This window comes from Siphateles boraxobius, unplaced genomic scaffold, assembly GCF_051911475.1.
Source record: "Siphateles boraxobius isolate OS27281-9 unplaced genomic scaffold, OSU_SipBor_1 84, whole genome shotgun sequence".
Classification (NCBI taxonomy): Eukaryota; Metazoa; Chordata; class Actinopteri; order Cypriniformes; family Leuciscidae; genus Siphateles; species Siphateles boraxobius.
Window position 1 is genome coordinate 1,345,074 of NW_027509213.1, and position 21,294 is coordinate 1,366,367.

General features: G+C 34.7%; 2 protein-coding genes across 4 annotated transcripts; one reads left to right on the top strand and one right to left on the bottom strand.

Annotated features, from left to right (window-relative positions):
• Nucleotides 1-656: 656 nt before the first annotated feature.
• Nucleotides 657-11,043, bottom strand: trip13 (thyroid hormone receptor interactor 13). Of its 2 annotated transcripts, none has more exons than XM_077221666.1 (14): nt 10,967-11,043; nt 10,161-10,261; nt 9,746-9,899; nt 9,495-9,621; nt 8,307-8,362; nt 7,691-7,781; nt 7,515-7,587; nt 7,368-7,431; nt 7,200-7,286; nt 5,032-5,138; nt 4,538-4,691; nt 3,574-3,686; nt 3,424-3,493; nt 657-1,795 (listed from the first exon to the last, which is right to left on the bottom strand). In XM_077221666.1, the coding sequence occupies exons 2-14, from the start codon at nt 10,241-10,243 to the stop codon at nt 1,700-1,702; spliced, it is 1,275 nt and encodes a 424-aa protein (XP_077077781.1). In that variant the 5' UTR covers nt 10,244-10,261; nt 10,967-11,043; the 3' UTR covers nt 657-1,699. The 2 variants fall into 2 exon arrangements, with proteins under 2 accessions (XP_077077781.1, XP_077077782.1); XM_077221667.1 differs by lacking the exon at nt 10,967-11,043 and adding an exon at nt 10,876-10,958.
• On the top strand, nt 11,040-20,427 carry brd9 (bromodomain containing 9). 2 transcript variants are annotated; one of them, XM_077221658.1, is made up of 17 exons: nt 11,040-11,225; nt 12,193-12,407; nt 13,522-13,611; nt 13,687-13,822; nt 14,164-14,221; nt 14,317-14,461; nt 14,596-14,706; nt 15,704-15,825; nt 15,918-16,050; nt 16,814-16,886; nt 17,728-17,823; nt 18,064-18,196; nt 18,287-18,398; nt 19,252-19,302; nt 19,386-19,470; nt 19,577-19,747; nt 20,222-20,427. In XM_077221658.1, exons 1-17 carry the CDS (start codon nt 11,174-11,176, stop codon nt 20,320-20,322), a joined length of 1,884 nt encoding a protein of 627 aa, XP_077077773.1. In that variant the 5' UTR covers nt 11,040-11,173; the 3' UTR covers nt 20,323-20,427. The 2 variants fall into 2 exon arrangements, with proteins under 2 accessions (XP_077077773.1, XP_077077774.1); XM_077221659.1 differs by having other exon boundaries at nt 11,043-11,225; nt 15,707-15,825.
• Nucleotides 20,428-21,294: the final 867 nt, after the last annotated feature.

Below are 21,294 nucleotides of genomic sequence, written 5' to 3' on the forward strand. Positions count from 1 at the left end.
AAACAAAAGCTCATATATCACTCTGCAATCCTACTGAACAGCCTTGAACGCTAAACGCCTTGTGTTGTTGTACGATACTTGCCCACAAGTCTATTAACTCTTATACTAATGTATTACTATTGGCAGCTCTATTGATATTCCAGCGCTTGGAGCCAGATAGAAATTCAGCTGTAATATACTGTTTGCTTTGTTTAGAAACTCTCTGGCAGTTTCTAACCACAAAAGTGGTATAAAACTCTCCAACAATAAGGCTTTTGAGGATTTTTTCCCCTTCCTCTACTGATTACATTAAAGCAGTTGTGTTTTTGGAAGAAGAACTGTCAGGAAGAGAAAAAAGCCTGCAGACACTGCAATTATGTGTCTGTTTATCTGGTCTGCAGCCTGACACATTTTAATCTCACATCATATCAGAAGAATGCGATACAGATACCTGCACAATGACGGCTCGCAGGTGTTTACCTGTTTGATCCGGTATCATAGGGTGATGATATACATCAAACAGCTCTTTGTGATTCTCATAAAACAAATTCTCACAACTTGACACTTTCCAAACGGCATATCAAAGCAGGCCGCTTTAAATATGGTGTCGAACAGGTTTCTTACCGGCAAAGGTCAAACATATGTGAGAAAGTCGCGTGTGAATGAATGCACATGTGTTTTATAGTTTGTGTTTTATAACTTTAATGCATTCAAATTACACAAAACAATCAGGCTTTGCTGAGACAAGTAGCAAACACTGCTTAATTAAATTAAATCGTGAAATCTCATTTGTACAAACTTCTAGCGTAATGACAATATGCAAGACTAGAATTGAAAAGCAAATCAAAATTGGATGCAGTGTGATTAAAGCCTGTTGGCTCACAACCCCAAATTGGTTTTCAAATAGTTTCTAATATAAGAGCTGTTAGAGTGACACTAAGCATTTCATGCATACGTTTTTTTCCCTGCATGTTGCACCTTTATGCCACCTACTGGATGCAATTTACAAATTGGTCTCTTAAAAAAAAAGTTTCAATGGGGTTCTGTATAGATATAACCATAGGGTTCCTGATTCAGTTTGAAGAACTCTTTATGCCAAAAAGGTTCTATAAGAACCTCTAAGTTCTTTAAGGATGTCTTAAATGGTTGCATAATACTTTCATGTTTAAAAGTTATTTCATTTTTTTTCCTAGTGATAAAGTATGCTTATGAGCGGTTTAATTCATTAAAATGATTAAAAACTAAATCCACAAAATGAACCCCTAAAAGTTTCTACACATGAAGCACCTTAAATGAACCCTTTCGTGTTCTATATCGAGCCTTTTTCTTGTGAAAACATTTTAATTGTAATTCAGAAAAACAAAAAGCAAAAGGAATGAATTATTTTCTCATTTTAATCAAATGATTTAAATATATACACATATAAAAACCGAACATAAAAAAGAACATAATTTTTTCATATGCAGAGAGCAGCTGCTACAGTGCATATTATAAACTCGGATTTAGGACACCAAAAATTCAGCTTATGAATGCGGAATTGAAAAATGCCACCTAGAAGATGGCAGTCTCGTATAGATAAGTGCTGTTTTAAACTTTCAAACTTGAAATAAAACAACATTTTCAGAGGATGAAACTGGTGAACAGAGCAGAAATATTGAACTAACAAAGAAAAAACAAGAAACCGTTTGGATTCAACAGCAGAACGTCAGTTTGCTTCAGCTCAAACACAGTTGACCAAACTCGACTGTTCCTGTCTCTGTTTGTCCACGGCGCGGCCCATCGCTTTTAGAAAACTCTCGACTGTCATTGTGGCGGTCTGGAAACACAACATGACATGATTACAACAAATATAAAGACTAAATTGTATATTCAAACCATTGTTTTTTCACGCACTGGTCAATTCTAAGATTATTTTGTGCTATTTTGCTGCAATAACTTTCAGACTATTTGAAAAAAATACACATTCACGTGTTTATTTTATTACACATTGGTCTGGTTTTACAGACAGGTTTTAGATTAAGCCAAGGATTAGGCCTGAGTACAATTACGACATTTAAGTAACTTTATAAACATGCCTTAGAAAAACATTACTGGTGAGCATCTAGAGACAAAACAATGGCACTGACATATTTAAAGATATGCAAGTGCAAGTTGCTTTCAGTTAAAACAGCTCAAACATGCATTTTAGTCTGGGACTAGACTTTTTTCTGGGACTATTTGCATCTGTATATTTCAATGACAATATATCTTTAAATGTGGTGATTTTTTCCTCCGAAATCTTCACCTCAGCAATTTTACATACACCAAACCTAACAATTTTATTGTTACTATATACTTAAGGGTTTTTCAGAGGGGTTTGTTCATACGTCATTTGGCTGATTTATAGAATATTTCATCCCTAATAACATTTTATTTAAAATTACTTTTCAGAAAACTAACTTTTAATACAAAACAATTTACCAAATGTACTGTAATTAATCATCTGGGGAAGTATGGTGATATCTATTAGTTAAAATTTTCACCCAATTCACCAGTCTTAAATTGCTTGAAAACCATAAACTGTCAAGAATTAGACTAATGAACTATATTACCTATTTAAGAACTGTTTATTCTGATTATTATTAATCATGAATATATATATTTTTTAAATGCATCCTTTCATCACAACAATAAGCATTTAAGGTCATGCATTACAGTATTACACGGCTCTGTGAAATACTTGATTCTGATTGGTCAATCGCACCATCCAGTGGTATTTTATCCCCTGATAACAACCAGTAAAAACTGATAACGCAGGCTCATCCGGGTAACTGAAGTCGGCACTTTATGCTTGTGAGGAATGTTTTGCTGATGAAATATTAAAACCCAAATCAATATTTTGAGTACAATTATTTAATTATGTTATCGAGTATTGCAGTCCGCTCTCTCGTTTCATGCAAGCTCAGCTGCTGACATTTTGCAATGATTGTTTTGTACACTTAATAAGATAACAAACAGGTAAGATTTGTAAAACGGTTTTATCTCACATCAATATCTCTTATCCCCATAATTATTTATATGGCAAAATGCTGTGTAATAAGTGGTATGATTATACGGTACGTATCCCTTAAATTTCTGTCTAGTTTGAACATGCTGCTTGCTAGCAATGCTTTTTCCGCGGAAGCTTTGCGTTTAAATAGCTAATAAAATATTTATACTCAAGCCAATATTTCACATCTAATTATTTACTTAATCAGTGGGATAATGTACATCCAGACGGTTGTTATCTCAGAAAAAAAAACTTCAGGCTGATGCAAAGCCGTCCTGATCACCCTGTCGAGGTTTACTCTGTGATAACAACTGGCTGGATGTACATTATTCCTCACTTACCAGACTTAAGGATTTTAGACTAACAACACCCCTTATTTGTGGAAAAATCACATAACATTGTACAAAGACGAGTACCTTTCCAAAAAGCGCATGAGCCAGAAATGGGATTTTCCTCAAGGCTCTTCCACTGAGTCCCACACTCCTCCTGTCCAGAAAGAGACACTTGTGAAAGATATCAATTCTCAAAGACTTTCAGTACTGGCTGCGTCACAGGCAAACACTCACTGGGCGATGTTCCTCAGGCTTAAGCTCAGATGGGTCACGTCACTCTCCATGAAGTTCATGGTTCCCAGTTCCTCCAAACTCAGCAGTTGCTGTCTGGGGTAGATGATCTGACGCTGCAGGGAAAGCTCAAATCTCAGTTGTGGAGCTCAGTGGAGGAATGGAGACGTTCAACAGTTAAAGGGATAGTTCACCCAAAAATGAAAATTCTGTCAGTATTTTCTCTCCCTCATGTTGTTCCAACCCCGTAAGACCTTCGTTCATCTTCGGAACACGAATTAAGATATTTTTGATTAAATCTGAGAGCTGGATCACTCCTCTATAGGCTTCTAAGGGATTGACACTTGTTCCCCGAAAAGTTATTAAAGACATCGTTAAAATAGTCCGAGTGACTACAGTGGCTCAATCTTAAGTTTATCAAGCGACGAGAATACTTTTTGTGCGCAAAAACAAACAAAAATAACGACTTTATTTCAACTATTAATTTCCTTCTCTGTGGGCCTCGAGTCAGTTAACGTAGTGTGATTGCGTAGTCACAATTGGCCGACGCTGGTCATGTGTGTGATGCGTGTGACGTATAACAACAGAAGCTTTCGCTATTACACTAGTGAACTGACTCGAGGCCCACAGAGAAGGAAATGAATAGTTGAAATAAAGTCATTATTTTTGGGGGGTTTTGCGCACAAAAGGTATTCTCGTCGTTTGATAAACTTAAGATTGAGCCACTGTAGTCACTCGGACTATTTTAACAATGTCTTTAATAACTTTTCGGGGAACAAGTTTCAATCCCTTAGAAGCCTATAGAGGAGTGATCCAGCTCTCAGATTTAATCAAAAATATCTTAATTCGTGTTCCGAAGATGAACGAAGGTCTTACGAGGTTGGAACAACATGAGGTAGAGTAAATACTGACAGAATTTTAATTTTTGGGTGAACTTTCCCTTTAATGGAGCTGAACACACACTCACCTTCATGAGTTCCTCCAGACAAGACAGATAGATGTTGAATATGGCGCTGGCGCTCGGTGGGCCGATGTACTGCTTTATATCCGCTCTATCCACAAAGGCCAGATCGATCTTTTGCGTGACGTTGGATGTAGTGAGGATGACCACATTTGTGTGGCTGAATCAAGGAAACACTAGGTTTATATGAATATGAATGGACAAACTGCACAGGAAGCCACAATTTAACTGTAATATGAAATATTCCATAATGGATCAGGTTATTCAATGGCACAAAAAAGAGGGTAGGATGGCATCAGATGAAAAGGGAAAATATGGCAGAACAGGTTATTATATTTTGATGAAAGAAAGACTACAAAAAAAGACTTTTATTTATTTGCAATAACTTCAACGATGAATAATGCACAATAAGAGCAGCAACGTGCATTAAGTAAATAGTCATTTTGATTTCAAGCATGCCTTTGTAGATGAAAGTGCAGCGGAGATGAAGAGAAACTGACCGTTTGATCTGGTCGAGCTGGGTCAGGACAGAATTGACCACCCTAATAGCATCAGACGGTTCTGTTCCTGCCTGAGACGCACTCCGAGCGGCTGTGAGACTCTCCACCTGACAAACAAGCATTACTGAACCCTCACTCATCCAGCATGGCAGAATCGCAATGTATAAAGCAATTTAATAATACCTAACTTTCACTAAATATGGGTATACAGTCGCAAGCAATTTATCAAAAGTTTTGGTGGGGGAAAAAATGCATATTAAATAATCATAGCTTGCTCAAGTCACACAGAATAACACTAGCCAGATGAATTTTTTTAATTAGCTTATGTAGAAAACATGTATTTGACATCTAACACACACACACACACACACACACACACACACGTATATACATATATAAAATTTATTTTAATTAAGTGGTTTTAAAGTTACTATATTATATTTTAAGCATGCTTTGATATTATTACAGTATTTAATTTATGTTCGAATTGTGACTACTTAACTTTTCATGACTGTATCCTCACTGGTAAGTATATTATTCTTTAAATACATTTGCGTGCTGAACAGTGTTGCGAATTTAAAATGTTCACTTACTGTATTAAAAAAAAAAATAGTGGTAAAATATATTGCATATTTATTTCATTTTATTCCTAAAAACATGGTGATTTTTTTTTTTTTTGCCTGTTGACAGTATTTTAAGATTCAAGGATAGATAAAAAATACACTCAAAATCTCCTCTGGAAATCATCCACAAATCAGTGCATATCTAATTAGATAATGTCTCGTTTGCCTATTTAAACATAACAGTTGCTATTTTACAACATTTTTTCCAAATTATACCCAGATGCAAATTTTGACTAAACAAAATGTTTTTTTATATAACTAATGGTTCATAAATACAAGTTAAAAAAAAAAAAAAAGATAATATGAAAATCAAAGTTTGTGTCCCTGAGGGTTAAACATTCATTATTCAGGACTGTAAAACACTATCCTTCATAAAACTGCTTTTGAATGATTGTACTGGAACTGAAATCAACACAAGACTGATTATCATTCAGACTCCATTACAATAAAATTATGGTTCATAAGAGGATTTGAATAACAGTGTTTCACCAGGGTTAAAGAGACTATGGCCTCTCTTCTTCACTGTAGAAATAACACTGTAAAGCAGGGGGTTATTGATTTTATAAAGCAGTCTAAGGTGGTCTGATTGTCTTAGTTGGTTACATCTGGTTTTGGGAGACCAGCCTGAAAAAACTGTTAAGTGCTGAAAACCCCACTAAAACCATCAGACTTGACCAAAATCACCAGTGTATAGCAGTTTTTTGGCTAACAATCCACCTTAGACAGGTTTAAGTGGCTTTGTTGTACATTGCAATTAAATAAATTACATAAGTGACTCACACTTGGCTCCTTCTCGGACAAAAGTGACCAAAGCTTTGTAATGCAACTTTTTTTTTCTTCAGTAAAATCAATGTAATATATTTTTGTTCAATATATTTTTTTTATTTTTTAAAAATTATGATTTTATGATACTATGCATTATTTATATTTTTATGAGATATTTTTTCCATTAAAATAAATATAAATATTTTTCAATAAATTCAATATTTCACATTAAAATAAAATAGATTGAAGGCCTTTAAAATCCATTTTTAAGTGAGAATAGTGGCACCTAGAGGCGTTAAAAAAAATAAAAACTTGAGTAATATAAATATATAGAGAGGCTTTTGGATTGCCGCAGTCTTTTTTAGACATAATTTCTTAATTTTATTAGGTTTTGCATTTAGATATATCATATTTGGACATTCTAAAAGACTACTTTTTGTCATGGTGTAGATATCTTTTGTTAGTTAAGCATCAGATTTTCCATTATGATCAATCAAACATAAAAAAAATTGTTAGAAAGGGAATACATGGAAAGCATATTTTTTAACTCTGTATTTGATAATTAAAAAATCTAACAAAATAAGGAATGGATAGTGATAATTCTACATTAGTGTGCACTTTCTTCAGCACAGTGCCTGATTTGTAGTTTGTACCACCAAAAGATTCTCTGAGTTTTCATATTTTGTCATATTTCCCATTCATTTCCTAGGCCCAGAGGGTTAAAGGAATATTAATACCAATGTTAATATATTAATATGAATGATTTTAAAAGGAGAGTACCTCATCTATTAGGACAAACACCAGGGCATCTTTATCATCAATGAGCTCCTGAATCTTCTGAAACATCTTCGTGACCAGTTTTCCACTCTGTAAAACAGGCACATGTGTTCACAGCGTTTCAGACAAGGATCCGAGGAGGTGTTTCAGATGTGACGGATCAAGCTGTACCTCTGAGAACCACTTGGAGAAAAGACTGTGGCTGTTGATCTCCACGAACTGGCTGTGCGCGTACCTGAGGAAATGTGTGAAGAACAATGGTGATGAACACAGTACGTTCAGCAGCAGCCATTTTTTATTTTATGAAAGATGTCACACCTGCCAGACAGTCTAATGGAGAGTTTCTGAGCAAGTCCTTTACATAGAGACGTCTTCCCGGTGCCAGGCGGCCCTGAGGGTTTATGAGAGAACGGCAACTGTATAAACATGGCATGGGCAGCCGTTCAATGAAGACAGAAATTGCTCAGCTAACAAGCTAGCTTTTATTGTCTTACCATGAAGCAACACGACACGATTCCAGGCAATTAAATTGCTGTCAACATTTTTGTCAGAGAAGAAAATTGTTGTCGAAACATAATCCAAGAGCTGGAGACCAAAGTAAAGATAAAGATCATGTTATGAGATGCCAACAAGTAGGGATGGGCGTTATGAAAATACAATGTGTAAACCGGCAAAGATTTTGCAATAATGCTTGCTTATACTGTTATAGATATGCTGTGTGTGCATGACTATCAGTTGGAGGATATGGAGAATAATGTGTCCCAAACATTATACAAACACTGTTATACAATTATAATTGATGTTTAATAGATTTTAGTCTCTTAACTCTGAGCTCAAATATGCTGTCTCAAAAGTGACTGTCTTTTAACAGACAGACAGATTTTTAATCTTTCCTTTCCAAGGAAATGGATGAAATATTAATATACATATACATGTCAATATAAATATACATAAATATATATTGATATGCATTATGCAACATGCAATATATATATATATATCATTTGACCTCTACTGTGATATAAGATTTTGGTTATACCACCTAACAAGCGTAATTCTGCTAATTTATATCAAATTATTTCAAGATGACTGTGAATACACAGGTCTTACTTGTGTTTTGATGCCGTCCTCATAAATCAAGCTCTCCCAAATGCCGTGAAACTCAGCTGGAAGACATGAAGAAAAAGATGAAGATGTTGTAAGTCTTAAACATGGGTCAGACCACATATAGCTCTCTGGAACAATGCATTATTTGTTTTCATGTCATGCCATCTCCTTGGCTATTTAATGGTGAAAACAATACTTGAGTTATTAGAAATTTAAACAGAAACTAAATAAGATGAGACACATTTGTCCCAAAAATTCTAAAACTACATTTGGATTAAACATCTTTTCAAACAGAATAAAACAATTTTCTCAGAGGAGTAGAAATATCACAATGAGTCCAGAGAACGCAGTCCTGTAAACTTTGGTTCCGACCACATTAGTTCCCAAGCAAAATTGAGGAGGTTGATCATTTGAATTTGATAAGAAGGCGCGCAACACTAGTATTTATAGGCAATATTTCCGCGCTAGAACGCTTGTTTTTCAGCGGGAATGCAAATTATAATAGCACTTAACCATGAACACAAAAGCCACACCACACAAATGGCTTTTAATTTGTTTATTTCATTAGCAAACATGTCACTATAATTGTTACGTTTTTTCCATCGATCAATTTTCTGCAAAAATAACGATCGACATGCTTGTTTGCTTTGTGGCCCCTTTAAATACAGTTGTAAAAAAAGACCACGCGTTCGATCTACGTCCGAGCATCAGAGCGTCCACGAATCTTTCCACGGCGTCGCTGGCAGGGCGGCGAGAGCGAATTTTGCCGCTCTCGCCGGCGGCGGTTTTAACGTACAGTTAGGCAGAATGTTTAAGCTGCTATTGATACACAATAAAAGCAGATGCAGATTTAAACTGCCAAACACACACAAAAAAACATAACAGTTGTCCATGCACTATATTCCAAGCCTTTATCAAATTATCACAAAATAACAGCATAAGGATTTGGAAAAAGTAAATAACAACTGAGTTTTAATTGGTTGCACTATTTTAAGGTGACGTAGATACATTATACTTACTCAAATAAGTACTGAGTAATATTAATTAATTACATGTACTTAGTGTAGAGTTACGGTTTGGTTTAGGGTTAATTATGCATACTATTATTACTATAGTAAGTACATGTAATAACACGTAACTACGGCAGGAATTTGTGAATGTGCTTGAAAGGGGCGTGTCATTGATAATCACCAGCTGGGAGGAGCCAATGATTGGCAGCAGATAGCTCCTCCTCCTCCTCCAGAGTGAGCGTGCTCGGACTGTCATCATTCAGGGAAAAAACATGGATACAGAGGTTGTGAACCTTCAGATCCACAAGCTGTGGAACATATAAGTAATATCACATCCATAGGCTTCAGACTGAAAAATGACGTAACCCCCCCCCTGAAACAGATTCAGCATATAAAATATAAAGCAGAATGTACAAAAAAAACTGTATTTACTTTCGGACCAGCTACATCTCCTATGGTGACTGACTCCACATTTTTGGCTAGAAATTCATCGTCAAACTCCGTCCACTTGAAAGACCTTAAAACTGAGCTGTGTCGATCCAGCAGCGACAACACATGCGTCCTCACGTCAGACCTCTTGGCTGTGCTGCAAACACATATTTATACCTTTTAAATCATGCAGAGTCAAATATAGACATGTCAACATGAATCAGTGCTTACAGCCCATTACTTGCTTCAGAAATGTGACTTATATCAAAAGATTTCACATGCATGACCTACTGATCTGATTATGTAACTTTTTTAATGACTTAAAAAGATGCAATTGTTTGTCAAGTTTTTCATTCTGTAACAACTAAATCAGAGTCTAATCATCCTATTTAGTTCATCCACTCATGAATTAGGCTACCTCTGAGATTTCACATGGACCTCTATGTGCACATCAGGGCGGATGATGCCAACTTCAGTCATGTGATGATCAGAAATGTCCATTACTCAAAGTGCTGTTGGCTGAAAAACAAAAAACACACTCAGAAGAGCTATGCATATAATCTATAAGAATCTATAAACGTCAAATGTGATGTATAAGATTTATATAACAAACCCCATAGTGATCACTTCACAATAGCCTAGCACCCCCTTACAACTGTTGTTGGTTTAACTTAAAAAAGTAAGTAAACTGGTTGCCTTAAAATTGAGTTAATTGAAAGAAGGAGAATTTTAAGAATAAAAGTTAATAACTAAGAATTTTAGTTAATAAAATTGAGATTGTTTAAATCAAAAGAAATTTAAATGGTATGTTGTTATCTGAAACACATTAATTATCCAAGTTGATTTGACAACAGAAGTTGTCACAACAAACCGTGAAAATATTTGTTTACAGTGTAACGTTCAATATTTGTGAATCTGCCTCCAAGCAACCACCGAAAACACATTAGCACTACATAGCATTAGCAACCACGTAACAATAACAATATGCCAAGGTATTATTTTTCTGTTAGTATAGTCAGACTAACTTTACATCCAAACCATAAATCCAAACACGCTGTCTGTTTTGAAACACAGACTTTATTATCATAAATATCACGTTTTTGTTTTTGTTTGTTTGGTTTTTGTTGTCTTACGATCATATTATAGTTGTAGATTGTGCTAACTGTCATATGTATTAACAGATCGATTAAATAAAGAAAGAACTGTGGAATTAAACACACTCACCTCTCACAACAGCGACAGACAAACTCGAACTTAGCGCGCTAACAGTGACGTCACGCCAGCCTGCGCCGGAAACGACGCCACCTGAAGCCGGAAGTTAAGCATAGAAGCTAATGTTGTTGTTGCTGTAATGAAGAGCGGTAGTGAGACAAAAATACGCAGATTCTGAAGATTAAACCGGAATCTTTTTCATATAAATACAGACACAATATGGGAAAGAAGCACAAGAAACACAGACCCGAGTGGAGAGCGGTTGAAGGAGGTGAATATTGGATATGCATTTGAAAATCACTTTAATTCATTCTGAGTGTTCCGCAAGTGCGTATGTAAATAGTCAGTGAATGCGAAATATATATATGGTTTTATTCATGCAAAACCACACAAAATTGTATAATTAATGATCGTTTCTTCTGGGCGTTGTATAAATAAGTGGTTTTCGATCTTTAGATGCTAGGACCCTACAAATATGACCGTTCTCATCGTAAGACTTTAAAGACAGCTAAATATTGTCATGTAACGTTATAAGTTATACATCTAATTTATTCTCTGTCATATAAATGTGTAATTTGTAAATTATTTTAATATTTAGTTTATATTGCATTATTACTTTTTCTGTTCACTGTTAGATACAATACAATATAGAATACAAAGTTTATTTATAAAGCACAATTTAAAAACAACCGAGGTTGACCAAAGTGCTGTACAAAAGAAGATAAAACAAACACAAGCTGTAAAATAACTGTAAAACATAAAAGTAAAATCCTGAAACAGATGTATTATTTATTTATTTTAGTCAAATGTTTAATTTCAATTTTTATTTATTTAGTTTAAACTTATTTTATATTATTTATTTATCTAACGTTTAATATTTATTTATTATTTTAATTAAATGCTTTATTTTCATACTTTTTTCATTTATTTAATTTTTTTATTTTATTTATTTATTAATTTTTTACATTTTTTACACTTGTTAGCACTTCTTTGCGATCCTCAGGCCCCAGTTTGAAACCCCCTGGTCTAAATGATTATAGTGATAGTTTGGGTTTGATCTGATAATGCTGTGTGAAGCATATTACTGCAGGTTAATGAGAAGTGACAGAACAGCAGAATTTTAAAGAGCAGAAATGTCATTAACTTCAACACTTATACAAAACATTCATGCACAGTAATATAATTATTCAATTTAAGAACGACTCCTAATGTTAATGTCTTCGTGTGTCGTTTTTCAGACTATGAGGACAAACCCCTGGATAAACCCCTGAAGCTGGTACTCAAGGTGGGCGGCAGTGAAGTGACCGAGCTCTCCGGCTCCGGACATGACTCCAGTTACTATGACGACCGCTCTGACCACGAGTGGGAGCGGCACAAAGAAAAGAAAAAGAAGAAGAAGAAGAAATCTGAGAAAGAGAAATACGTAGATGATGAGGAGAGGAGGAGGAGAAAGGTGAGTGAAAAGAACGACACTTAAACACTCAGAAGTCAAGCATCACTATTACTTAATGATTGCTCATGATTACTTAAACCTTGTATATTGTGCACAGTATGATAATATTCAGCATGCATATTCATTATATCTGCATGACTTAATGCTACTAAAATGAACCCGAAAATATATTTTAGCCTTCTTCTTGCCTTGTTATTTGATCAGACTGCCAAAAGTAAAGACATTTTACACAAAATTGGATTGCTAATTTCATTTGGATAATTGGATGCTACTTGCTGAATTAAACAAGAAACTTGATGAGGTTGTATGGAAACATTTATCATTACATGATGCACTGGTTTTCAATCCTGATCCTGGGGACCCACTGCTTTGCACATATTGTATGTCTCTCATATCTCCAGTTTATGGATCTCGCTCTCTTAACTAGCTGATGATCTGAATCAGATTTGTTAAATAAAGGAGACATACAAAATGTGCAGAGCATTGGGTCCCCAGGACCAGGATTAAAAACTATTGACAATAAAATTCACATACTATTTTTTATAGCCGTATAATAACCTTTATTCTTAACCAAACATATTATATTCACCCGGAATATGTAAAAATCCCATAAACTCACATTGAAGTGGGGCCTGACCCATACATAGAAACAGTGCCATTGCACCAGTGTTATTTTAGTTAACTAAAATCATAACTAAAACCATTAAAAAAAAAAACATTATCTTTACTTGATCTGAAAAAAAGGCATAAAAACCTTTTTTATTTCAGTTAGCTGCCAAGGCAAAATTTCTCATTTTCATTTAGTTTAACTTGGTGTACTAAAATAACTCAAACTGAAATAACAATTAATAAAAAACAAAATTACTGAAACTATATCTAAAATGAAGAATACTAAAATAAAATTGTATTAAAATAAATAAATACAATTTATATATATATATATATATATATTAAGTTACTACTATATACTATAATAAATTATATACTATATAAAATAGCATCTAATTACTAAAATAACACTGGATTGCACAGACAAAAAGCACTCACGTTTACTTTAGAAAATGTAAAAAAAAACTTACGTTCATCTTACAAATTCTGTACGTGTTTCATCCAGGAGGAGAAAAAGAAAAAGCGTGAGCGAGAGCAGTCAGAAAGTGCCGCCAGTGGACCAGTGGAACCGTTCACCCTGCCGAAGCCTGTGGAGGTAATGCCACTGAGCGCCTGGCTGATTATCCAGAGGTTAGTTCAGTGCTGTTACTAAATGAGTGTATTGCGACAGGTGGTTCTAGAGGAGAAGAAGAGGAAGCGGGACAAATTTGAATCGGAATCAGAGGTAGATGAATTTCATCCTGGAGTGAAAGTAGAAGTGGAGCAGCAAGCAGATCGACCCGTACGAGCCTGTCGAACTCAACAAGGTACAACTAGATTAGATTAAAAGTAGTTTAATAAATACTTTTGAAGTATTTTTCATTGTTAGTTCAGTTTGTAGTTAACTAATGTTAGCAAATATTGTGAAGTTTTACCATGAAAATATTTAGTGACTTCAAAATTTGAATCTTTAAATAATATGAGTTTTGGAACAAGGCATACTTAATACTACATTTAGTTTCCATTGCTTAAATTAAAATTAATTTTACAATTCTGAAACCTCAGTTACAAATGTATGAATTAAACTGGAATTATAAGATATAAGTCACAAATGGATTTCAAAGTATTTTTCTTATTGATTGTGTTTTTACCGTTTGGCTTTTCCTAGAAAATGAATCCACCCCTCGCCAGCAGCTCTTGGAGCATTTTCTGCGTTTGCTTCAGAGGTGAGACCCTGCAAAAAGCAGATGGCATTGTGTCATCTAATCTTCATCTTTCCTCACATCTGGAATATATGAGAACAATCTTTCTGTCTCAACAGGAAAGATCAACATGGATTCTTCGCCTTCCCTGTAACAGATGCCATTGCACCAGGCTACTCCATGATAATCAAACATCCCATGGACTTTGGCACGATGAAGGACAAAATTGCTGAAAATGAATACAAAACTATCACAGAATTCAAGGTACGCAAGTGTCCGGCTACAATCTTCATTTTCAGATTCTTTTTGGAACTACTAATATATTTTAGTCCACTGAAATGACATTCTTTTACAATGTGACTATTTTGTATCTGAATCTGTGGGTTTGACATCTCCAGGCAGACTTCAAGCTGATGTGTGACAATGCCATGGTTTATAACCGACCAGAGACGGTTTACTACAAGGCCGCCAAGAAACTTCTCCACACGGGATTCAAAATGATGAGCAAAGTAACATTTTTAATGCACTTTGTTTTTGTTATTGTTTGCCTTTGTTGTTCATTGTCCAGTTCATGCGTGCCATCATTACCATTCGATCCGGAAGCATGCGGTTCAACAAATCTAAATGCTTGAATAATAATGAGTGTGATTTATATACTGTAGGGTTCAAATATCTGAGACCACTAGTGAAAATGCTTCTTCTTTTTTTGCTTTTTTTAACTAAATATTTTTCTTTACGAATTATATGATCAGGAAAAAATCAACGTGATTCAAGAACGTTCCAAAAAGCATTTGTGTCCGCCCGTGAATGAAAGCAAGAACATTTCCGGATTCCCCCGGTCGGAAATATCAGGGGATTTTAAAATTGTGGTTGCAAGGCCTGGAAAATTATTCACATTTAATAAAATCGTAAAAAGTGATGGGAAAAGTCGATAAAATATACACATGTATGTGTGTGTGTATATATATATATATATATATATATATATATATAATATTATTAATATATTATTAAGTAATGTATTATAATATAATTTAAGGAAATATTTTTTTATTAGATGTTCCTCTTTGTGACCTAGAAATAGTAAAGAATCAGAATCTTAAATTTTCCTAATTATATTCTATATTTTTTCCTAATTTTTATTTTTTTTCAAAATCCTAAAACTGTTAATTTTTTTCAGGATTACATGGAGAAAAAAATGACAGACTTCACTGGCGTGTCAGACCCTTGTTTTATTGCATTAGTAAGGTGATTCATTTTGAGCAGTCGACGTGATCAATTTGGTTCGAGTGCTCTGCGGGTTCAGGGACGAGTATTCCCATTATCCAATCTCTTTCTTTATTTCAATCCATCCCGTGTTCGACTCCCATCTTCATGGCATACCTAAGACCTCCCGCAGGAGGAGTAAATGGGTGCTGTGTTGCTCTATTTGTGCTCTGTTCACAGGAGCGGCTATTAGCTTTGAAGCGCAGCATGTCTTTTATGCAGGACATGGATTTCTCTCAGCAGGCTGCCATTTTGGGTGATGATGACATCACACCTGAGGAACCGGTGACGGAGATCATGCCAATCCACACGGAATACCCCAAAAAATCCAAAAAGCAGCCCATCAAAGAGCCCATCATCAGGTAAAGCGCAGGGCGCTGTTGGTCTCTGCAGCACTTTTGACCGTTCCACATGTTTCTGAGTGTGTGATTGAGAAGATGTGTTGCTTGTGTAGTGATCTGTATGAGCTAGAGGGCAACGCTTGCAGTTTAACGGACAGCACGGCGGAGGAGCACGTATTGGCACTGGTGGAGCACGCGGCAGATGAAGCCCGGGATCGAATCAACAGTTTCATGCCAAATTCTAAGGTGCTGTTATTTTATAATATAACTCATTTATATTATTTCCTAATGCTTTCAGCTTCCAATAAGATAGTATTCTTGGTTCTATTGTTCCATGTAAAGGGTTCCTATTATGCTTTTTTTTAACATTTTTAACTTTCTTTAGTGTGTAATCTTGCTGTTTGAGCATAAAAAAGGTCAGAAAAGTTACAAAGTCCCTCCAGCAGGAGTTATTCTCTATATCAGTGTCACTGTTTCTGAACTCCCTGAAACGTCTTGAGTTTTCCCAAAAACACTCAAAGCACTTAACCAATCACAACACACTAGTCAAGCTGACCAATCAGAGCACATTGCGCTTTGTGAAAAATTAGGTGTTTTTTTTTTTGCATGAAATTGTATGAAAACCTATTCTAGTAGACCCCAAAAACAAAATCAAGACAAAATAGCATAATAGGTCCCTTTTAATAAATTTGTATTAAATACTAAATAAGCATTCAGCAGATTTTCTCCCATAATACATTCTGTCTGGGCTGTACTATAACTTTTAATATTTAATATTTATAACTAATAGTTGAGACCATTAGTTTACTTACAACTTTTGTTTACTTTTACTTTACATTTTATCCAAAGTGACATACAGTACATTGCATTCAAAATTCATTCATTTCATTCAGTAAAGCATTGCTAGTGCACATGCTTTACTGTTTGAGCTACATAAATGCAGGTTATTGCAATATAACCAAAACTTTTATTACCCCTAACCTTAACATTTGTTTTATTTTGCATGTAGATTGGTTACCTTAAAAAGGACTCAGAGGGTTCCCTGATGTACAATGTTGTAAATCAAGATCTTGAAGGAGAGGGTATGAACATCACTCTGTTTCAGCTTCTATTACTTTGTATAGCTATGGTCTATATATGTATAGCAATGAGGTAATAATTTGCTCGCAATTATGCACAATGATTAAGAAGAAAATTAACCCTGTAAAGCCTGACATATAAAATAATAATAATCACAAAAAAAATTTAAATGGAACAATTTACTGAACTTTTAGACAAAATATAAAATCAGTTGTCACTCTATATCTTCCAATAATGTCTTTGTTAATGATATTTCAATTAGTTAAATGATATAGTAAATTAGTTTTATGATGTAGTTTTTATTGTGGGGGTCAAAAACATTTAATTCAAGGCAATACAATCATGATTAAGAGATGAACAAATAAACATTCTTTAAAAGCCTGATTTGAACATGATTTTTCCCCCAAAAAAATATTCATCGATATTTAAAATTGCTTCAGTCCAATAAGTGTTCATCTTCAAATATTAGTAACATGAAAAATTATTATTACGTTTACTGTATAAAAATCAGATTTCTCAGAAATAAGACATGTGAACCAAGACCTGAGGTTGGACATTTTTACAATGATACTAAAATGCATTTTACTTGTTAAAAAAAAGTATTAACTATCAATCAGACAACCGAAGGCATGTAGTAGATTGTGTGCAACCGGTTTCTCAGCAAAGTTTTGATCATGTTGATCATTTAGAGGCCTTATTAATGTGCATATCAAATATGATAAAGTAGCTTTATAGGGTTAAAAATGGCACCTCAATGCTGAAAGGTAACTAACCCTGTTGAAGAAAGTTCATCCAGGGGAATAATATAATTTGTCTGAAGAAAATATTGATTATTGTTCACAGAGGAAGAAACTCATCCTGTAGATTTGAGCTCTTTGGCTAATAAGCTAATACCTGGACTGACGTCACTGGGGTTTAAAGACGACAGGAGACACAAAGGTAACAGATCTTCTATTGCCACATGCATTAATAATATTTTATTAATGATTGTGAATCACATTTAGTACTGAGTCTGTAATTAAATGATAAAGCACTCTCTTAAGAACTAGTCTGACCGACTAGCAGTCGAGCGGTAATCAGTCTAATTAGAAATCTACTAGTTAGATGACTTACTTGTAAGACTAGTCTAAGCAGTTTATGCAACTGACCACAGAAGTTTGGCCTGTTGTTTTGTTTCAGTGACGTTTTTGAGCAGTGCGTACAACACTCAGACCCTTCAGAACAACTCTGTCTATCCTGACCTGCTTCCAGAGGAGATGGACATGCTTTACGCCGCTTATGGAGACGAGACCGGGGTCCAGTGCGCTCTCAGGTGTTTGGTCCAAACCTTCGGCTCATAAAAATCTGTTGCTGTTCATTTGACTCAGTTGATTGATGGGATTTTTGTGTGTGTGTGATTTAGTCTGCAGGAGTTTGTTAAGGGTTGTGGGGGTTTTACCAAAAGGCTTGTGGATGATTTGCTGGATAAAATGACGGGTGGTGATCACTCGAAGGCTGTCATTCAAGTCCGACAGGTAGTAAAATTCAACAAAAATGTCTCTTTTGACCAGCTACTTTTTATGGTCATGGTTTTTAATACTCCTCTGTGTTTTGTGAACAGTAAATTCCAGCAATATACACTACTGTTGAAAACTTTCAGTTTTTATTGCAAGACATTTAAGCTAAATAGAAGTTTTTAGAAGTTTTAAATGGATAGATCACCCAAAAATGAAAATTGTCATCATTTACTCAGCCACAAGTTGTTCCAAACTTGTATGAGTTCGTTTGTTCTATTGAACACAAAAGAAGACATTTTGAAGTCAACTTTTTCAACTATGGAAGTCAATGGCTTTTATTTAGCAGTGATGCATTAAATGAATTAAAAGTGACTCTAACAACATTTATGATGATACAAAAGATTTCTATTTCAAATAAATTCTGTTCTTTTGAACTTTCTTTTCATCAAAATGTATCACGAAAGTTTTACAAAAATATGAAGCAGCACAACTGTTTTCAACATTGACAATAATCAGAAATGTTTCTTGAGCAGCAAATCATCATATTAAAATGATTTCTGAAGGATCATGTGACACTGAAGACTGGAGTAGTGATGCTGAAAATTCAGCTTTGATCACAGGAATAAATTATATTTAAATATAAATTTCTATATTTAAATAGAAAACAGCTATTTTAAATTGTAACAATATTTTACTGTATTCTTGACAAAATAAATGAAGCCTTGGTGAGTAGAAGATTCTTCTTTCAAAAACATTAAAAATCGCAGACCACAAACTTGTTAAACAGTAGTGTACACATTGATATATTGTATTATATAATATAAGCATATAAATAATTATAACATTTTATAATGCTGTTTTTATTTTTCAGAAAAGAAACATGCCGATTGATGACGCTAAGTCTAGTTTGTGTGGCATGCCGGTAAGAATTATACATATTTCATGCTAAAGGTTTCACATCTTTTAAGGTACCATTAAATGAGATTTTCTGAATGGTGCATATAGGGAACAGATGAAGCCGGCTCAGTGCTTGATTTCATGTCCATGAAGAGCTACCCAGACATGTCTCTAGATATGCTCAACACATTAAGTGAGTCATATCTTACACATCAAAACCTCACGACTGTAAAAGACGTTGTTTGTTTTTGGTTCATTGATGTTCAAGCTGACTATTGCCGTTTTTTTCCGATCTGTAGGTAAATGTGTGAAGAAGGAGCCGGAGCATGAGGACGGTCATCAGCACTTTGACGACACAGCCAAACTCTTGCAGGAGTTCCAGGATGCAGCGGTGGACAGAGTCGGATCACGACCGTCCTCCAATCTCTCTTCCCTGTCCAACGCTTCAGAGAGGGATCAGCATCATTTAGGTACTGAGTCATATTTAGAGTATACATAACAAGCATTAAAAGCTGCTGAAAATGCTGGAAACCACCATCTTGCCTTCCTTGTGAAACTCCAATGACTGTTAAACATATTTTACTGGATTGCACAGTTTTTATTGTAAATAAACTAAATTTTTATTAATTAGTTTTAGTAATTAATACAGACCTAAGTTGGATCTCAATTTTTTGCTGAAGTGAAGGTAAAATGCAAAATAATATATTTTTAAAAATAATTTTTGAAAGTTTAGATTGATATGGTGACGACTCGTTTCGGCAGTTCACAATCGATTCGTTCTTTTAGGAGTCAATAACTTTATTTGAAAAGCACTTTGATCTGTGTAACTTTGGAGACCTTTTACATTTATACAACAACAGTGTGGGAATATTTGGGGTATGTGGGGTAAAATAAATCTTAATTTTCTGAATAATAACTTAAGTTTGTTTTTTGACTGTGACCAGGAAGTTCACCTCATCTGGGTGTTGGAGATCAGAACGAGATGGTCCAAGACCCGTATGAGTTCCTGCAGTCTCCAGAGCCCGGCTCCACCGCCAACAGCTGATGTCACCAACCCGCTGTAATTATGTGCTGTTGTAAAGGACTGTTTGCTTGTACAGGTTCATGTTTTGTTTTTAAATAAAAAGTCTGTGACTGATTTCCTTTTTTATATGGTTGTTAAAGTTTTTTTCCTGATTCAGCCCTGACCACATGTTTGATCTGTAGGAGTTGACATTTATACTGTATGGTAGCTTCTCTTTTTCGTCTTATGAACTCTAGGAAGAAGCATTCGCATCTTGTCCTCCAATGTGTGCCAATAATACTGAGATTCTCAACTGGATTTGCTTCAGGACTCATTTTACAAGCAGCAGGCCAACAAAGTGCCAGAAATGTTTAGTGTACAAAAGTAAAAACAAAATGTCTTTATAGATGGTTAGTCATTGCTAAATGAGGGACGTGTGAAAATATGTGAAATGTGAAAAAAGGCAAGTTTATTTCATGCACAATGGTAATTCAAAGTGCTTTACATAAAAAGTTAAATTTAAAAAAATCAAAACAGATGCATGATTTTTTTTTTATTTGCTTAAAAAATATTTAAAATAAATATCAAGAAGAATACATAATTAAGGCAATGCAATCAGTAGTACATTCATTAAATGCACAGATCAATTTTGAGTTTAGTATTCCATGCAATATATTAAGATATGTGATGGGAACATGAAAATGTTCTCCATAATTGGCTGCAGTGTAAAAATGTGCTGAGCTCTCTCGTGTCTTCAAAGCGCTTTCATCAAGAGTTCTCATTTGCATTTGGCTTTGCATTTTCTAGTGGTACCTAGGTAACGGTTAAAATCTTCCACCCCTGAGAACTTCCATATTCTGTAGTTATATTGTTTCACAATGTTAAAACTTTTCAATATCAAATTACAGTCACACAATGGTCACTTCTTTTTAGAAGTTTTAAATGGATAGATCACCCAAAAATGAAAATTATCATCATTTACTCAGCCACAAGTTGTTCCAAACCTGTATGAGT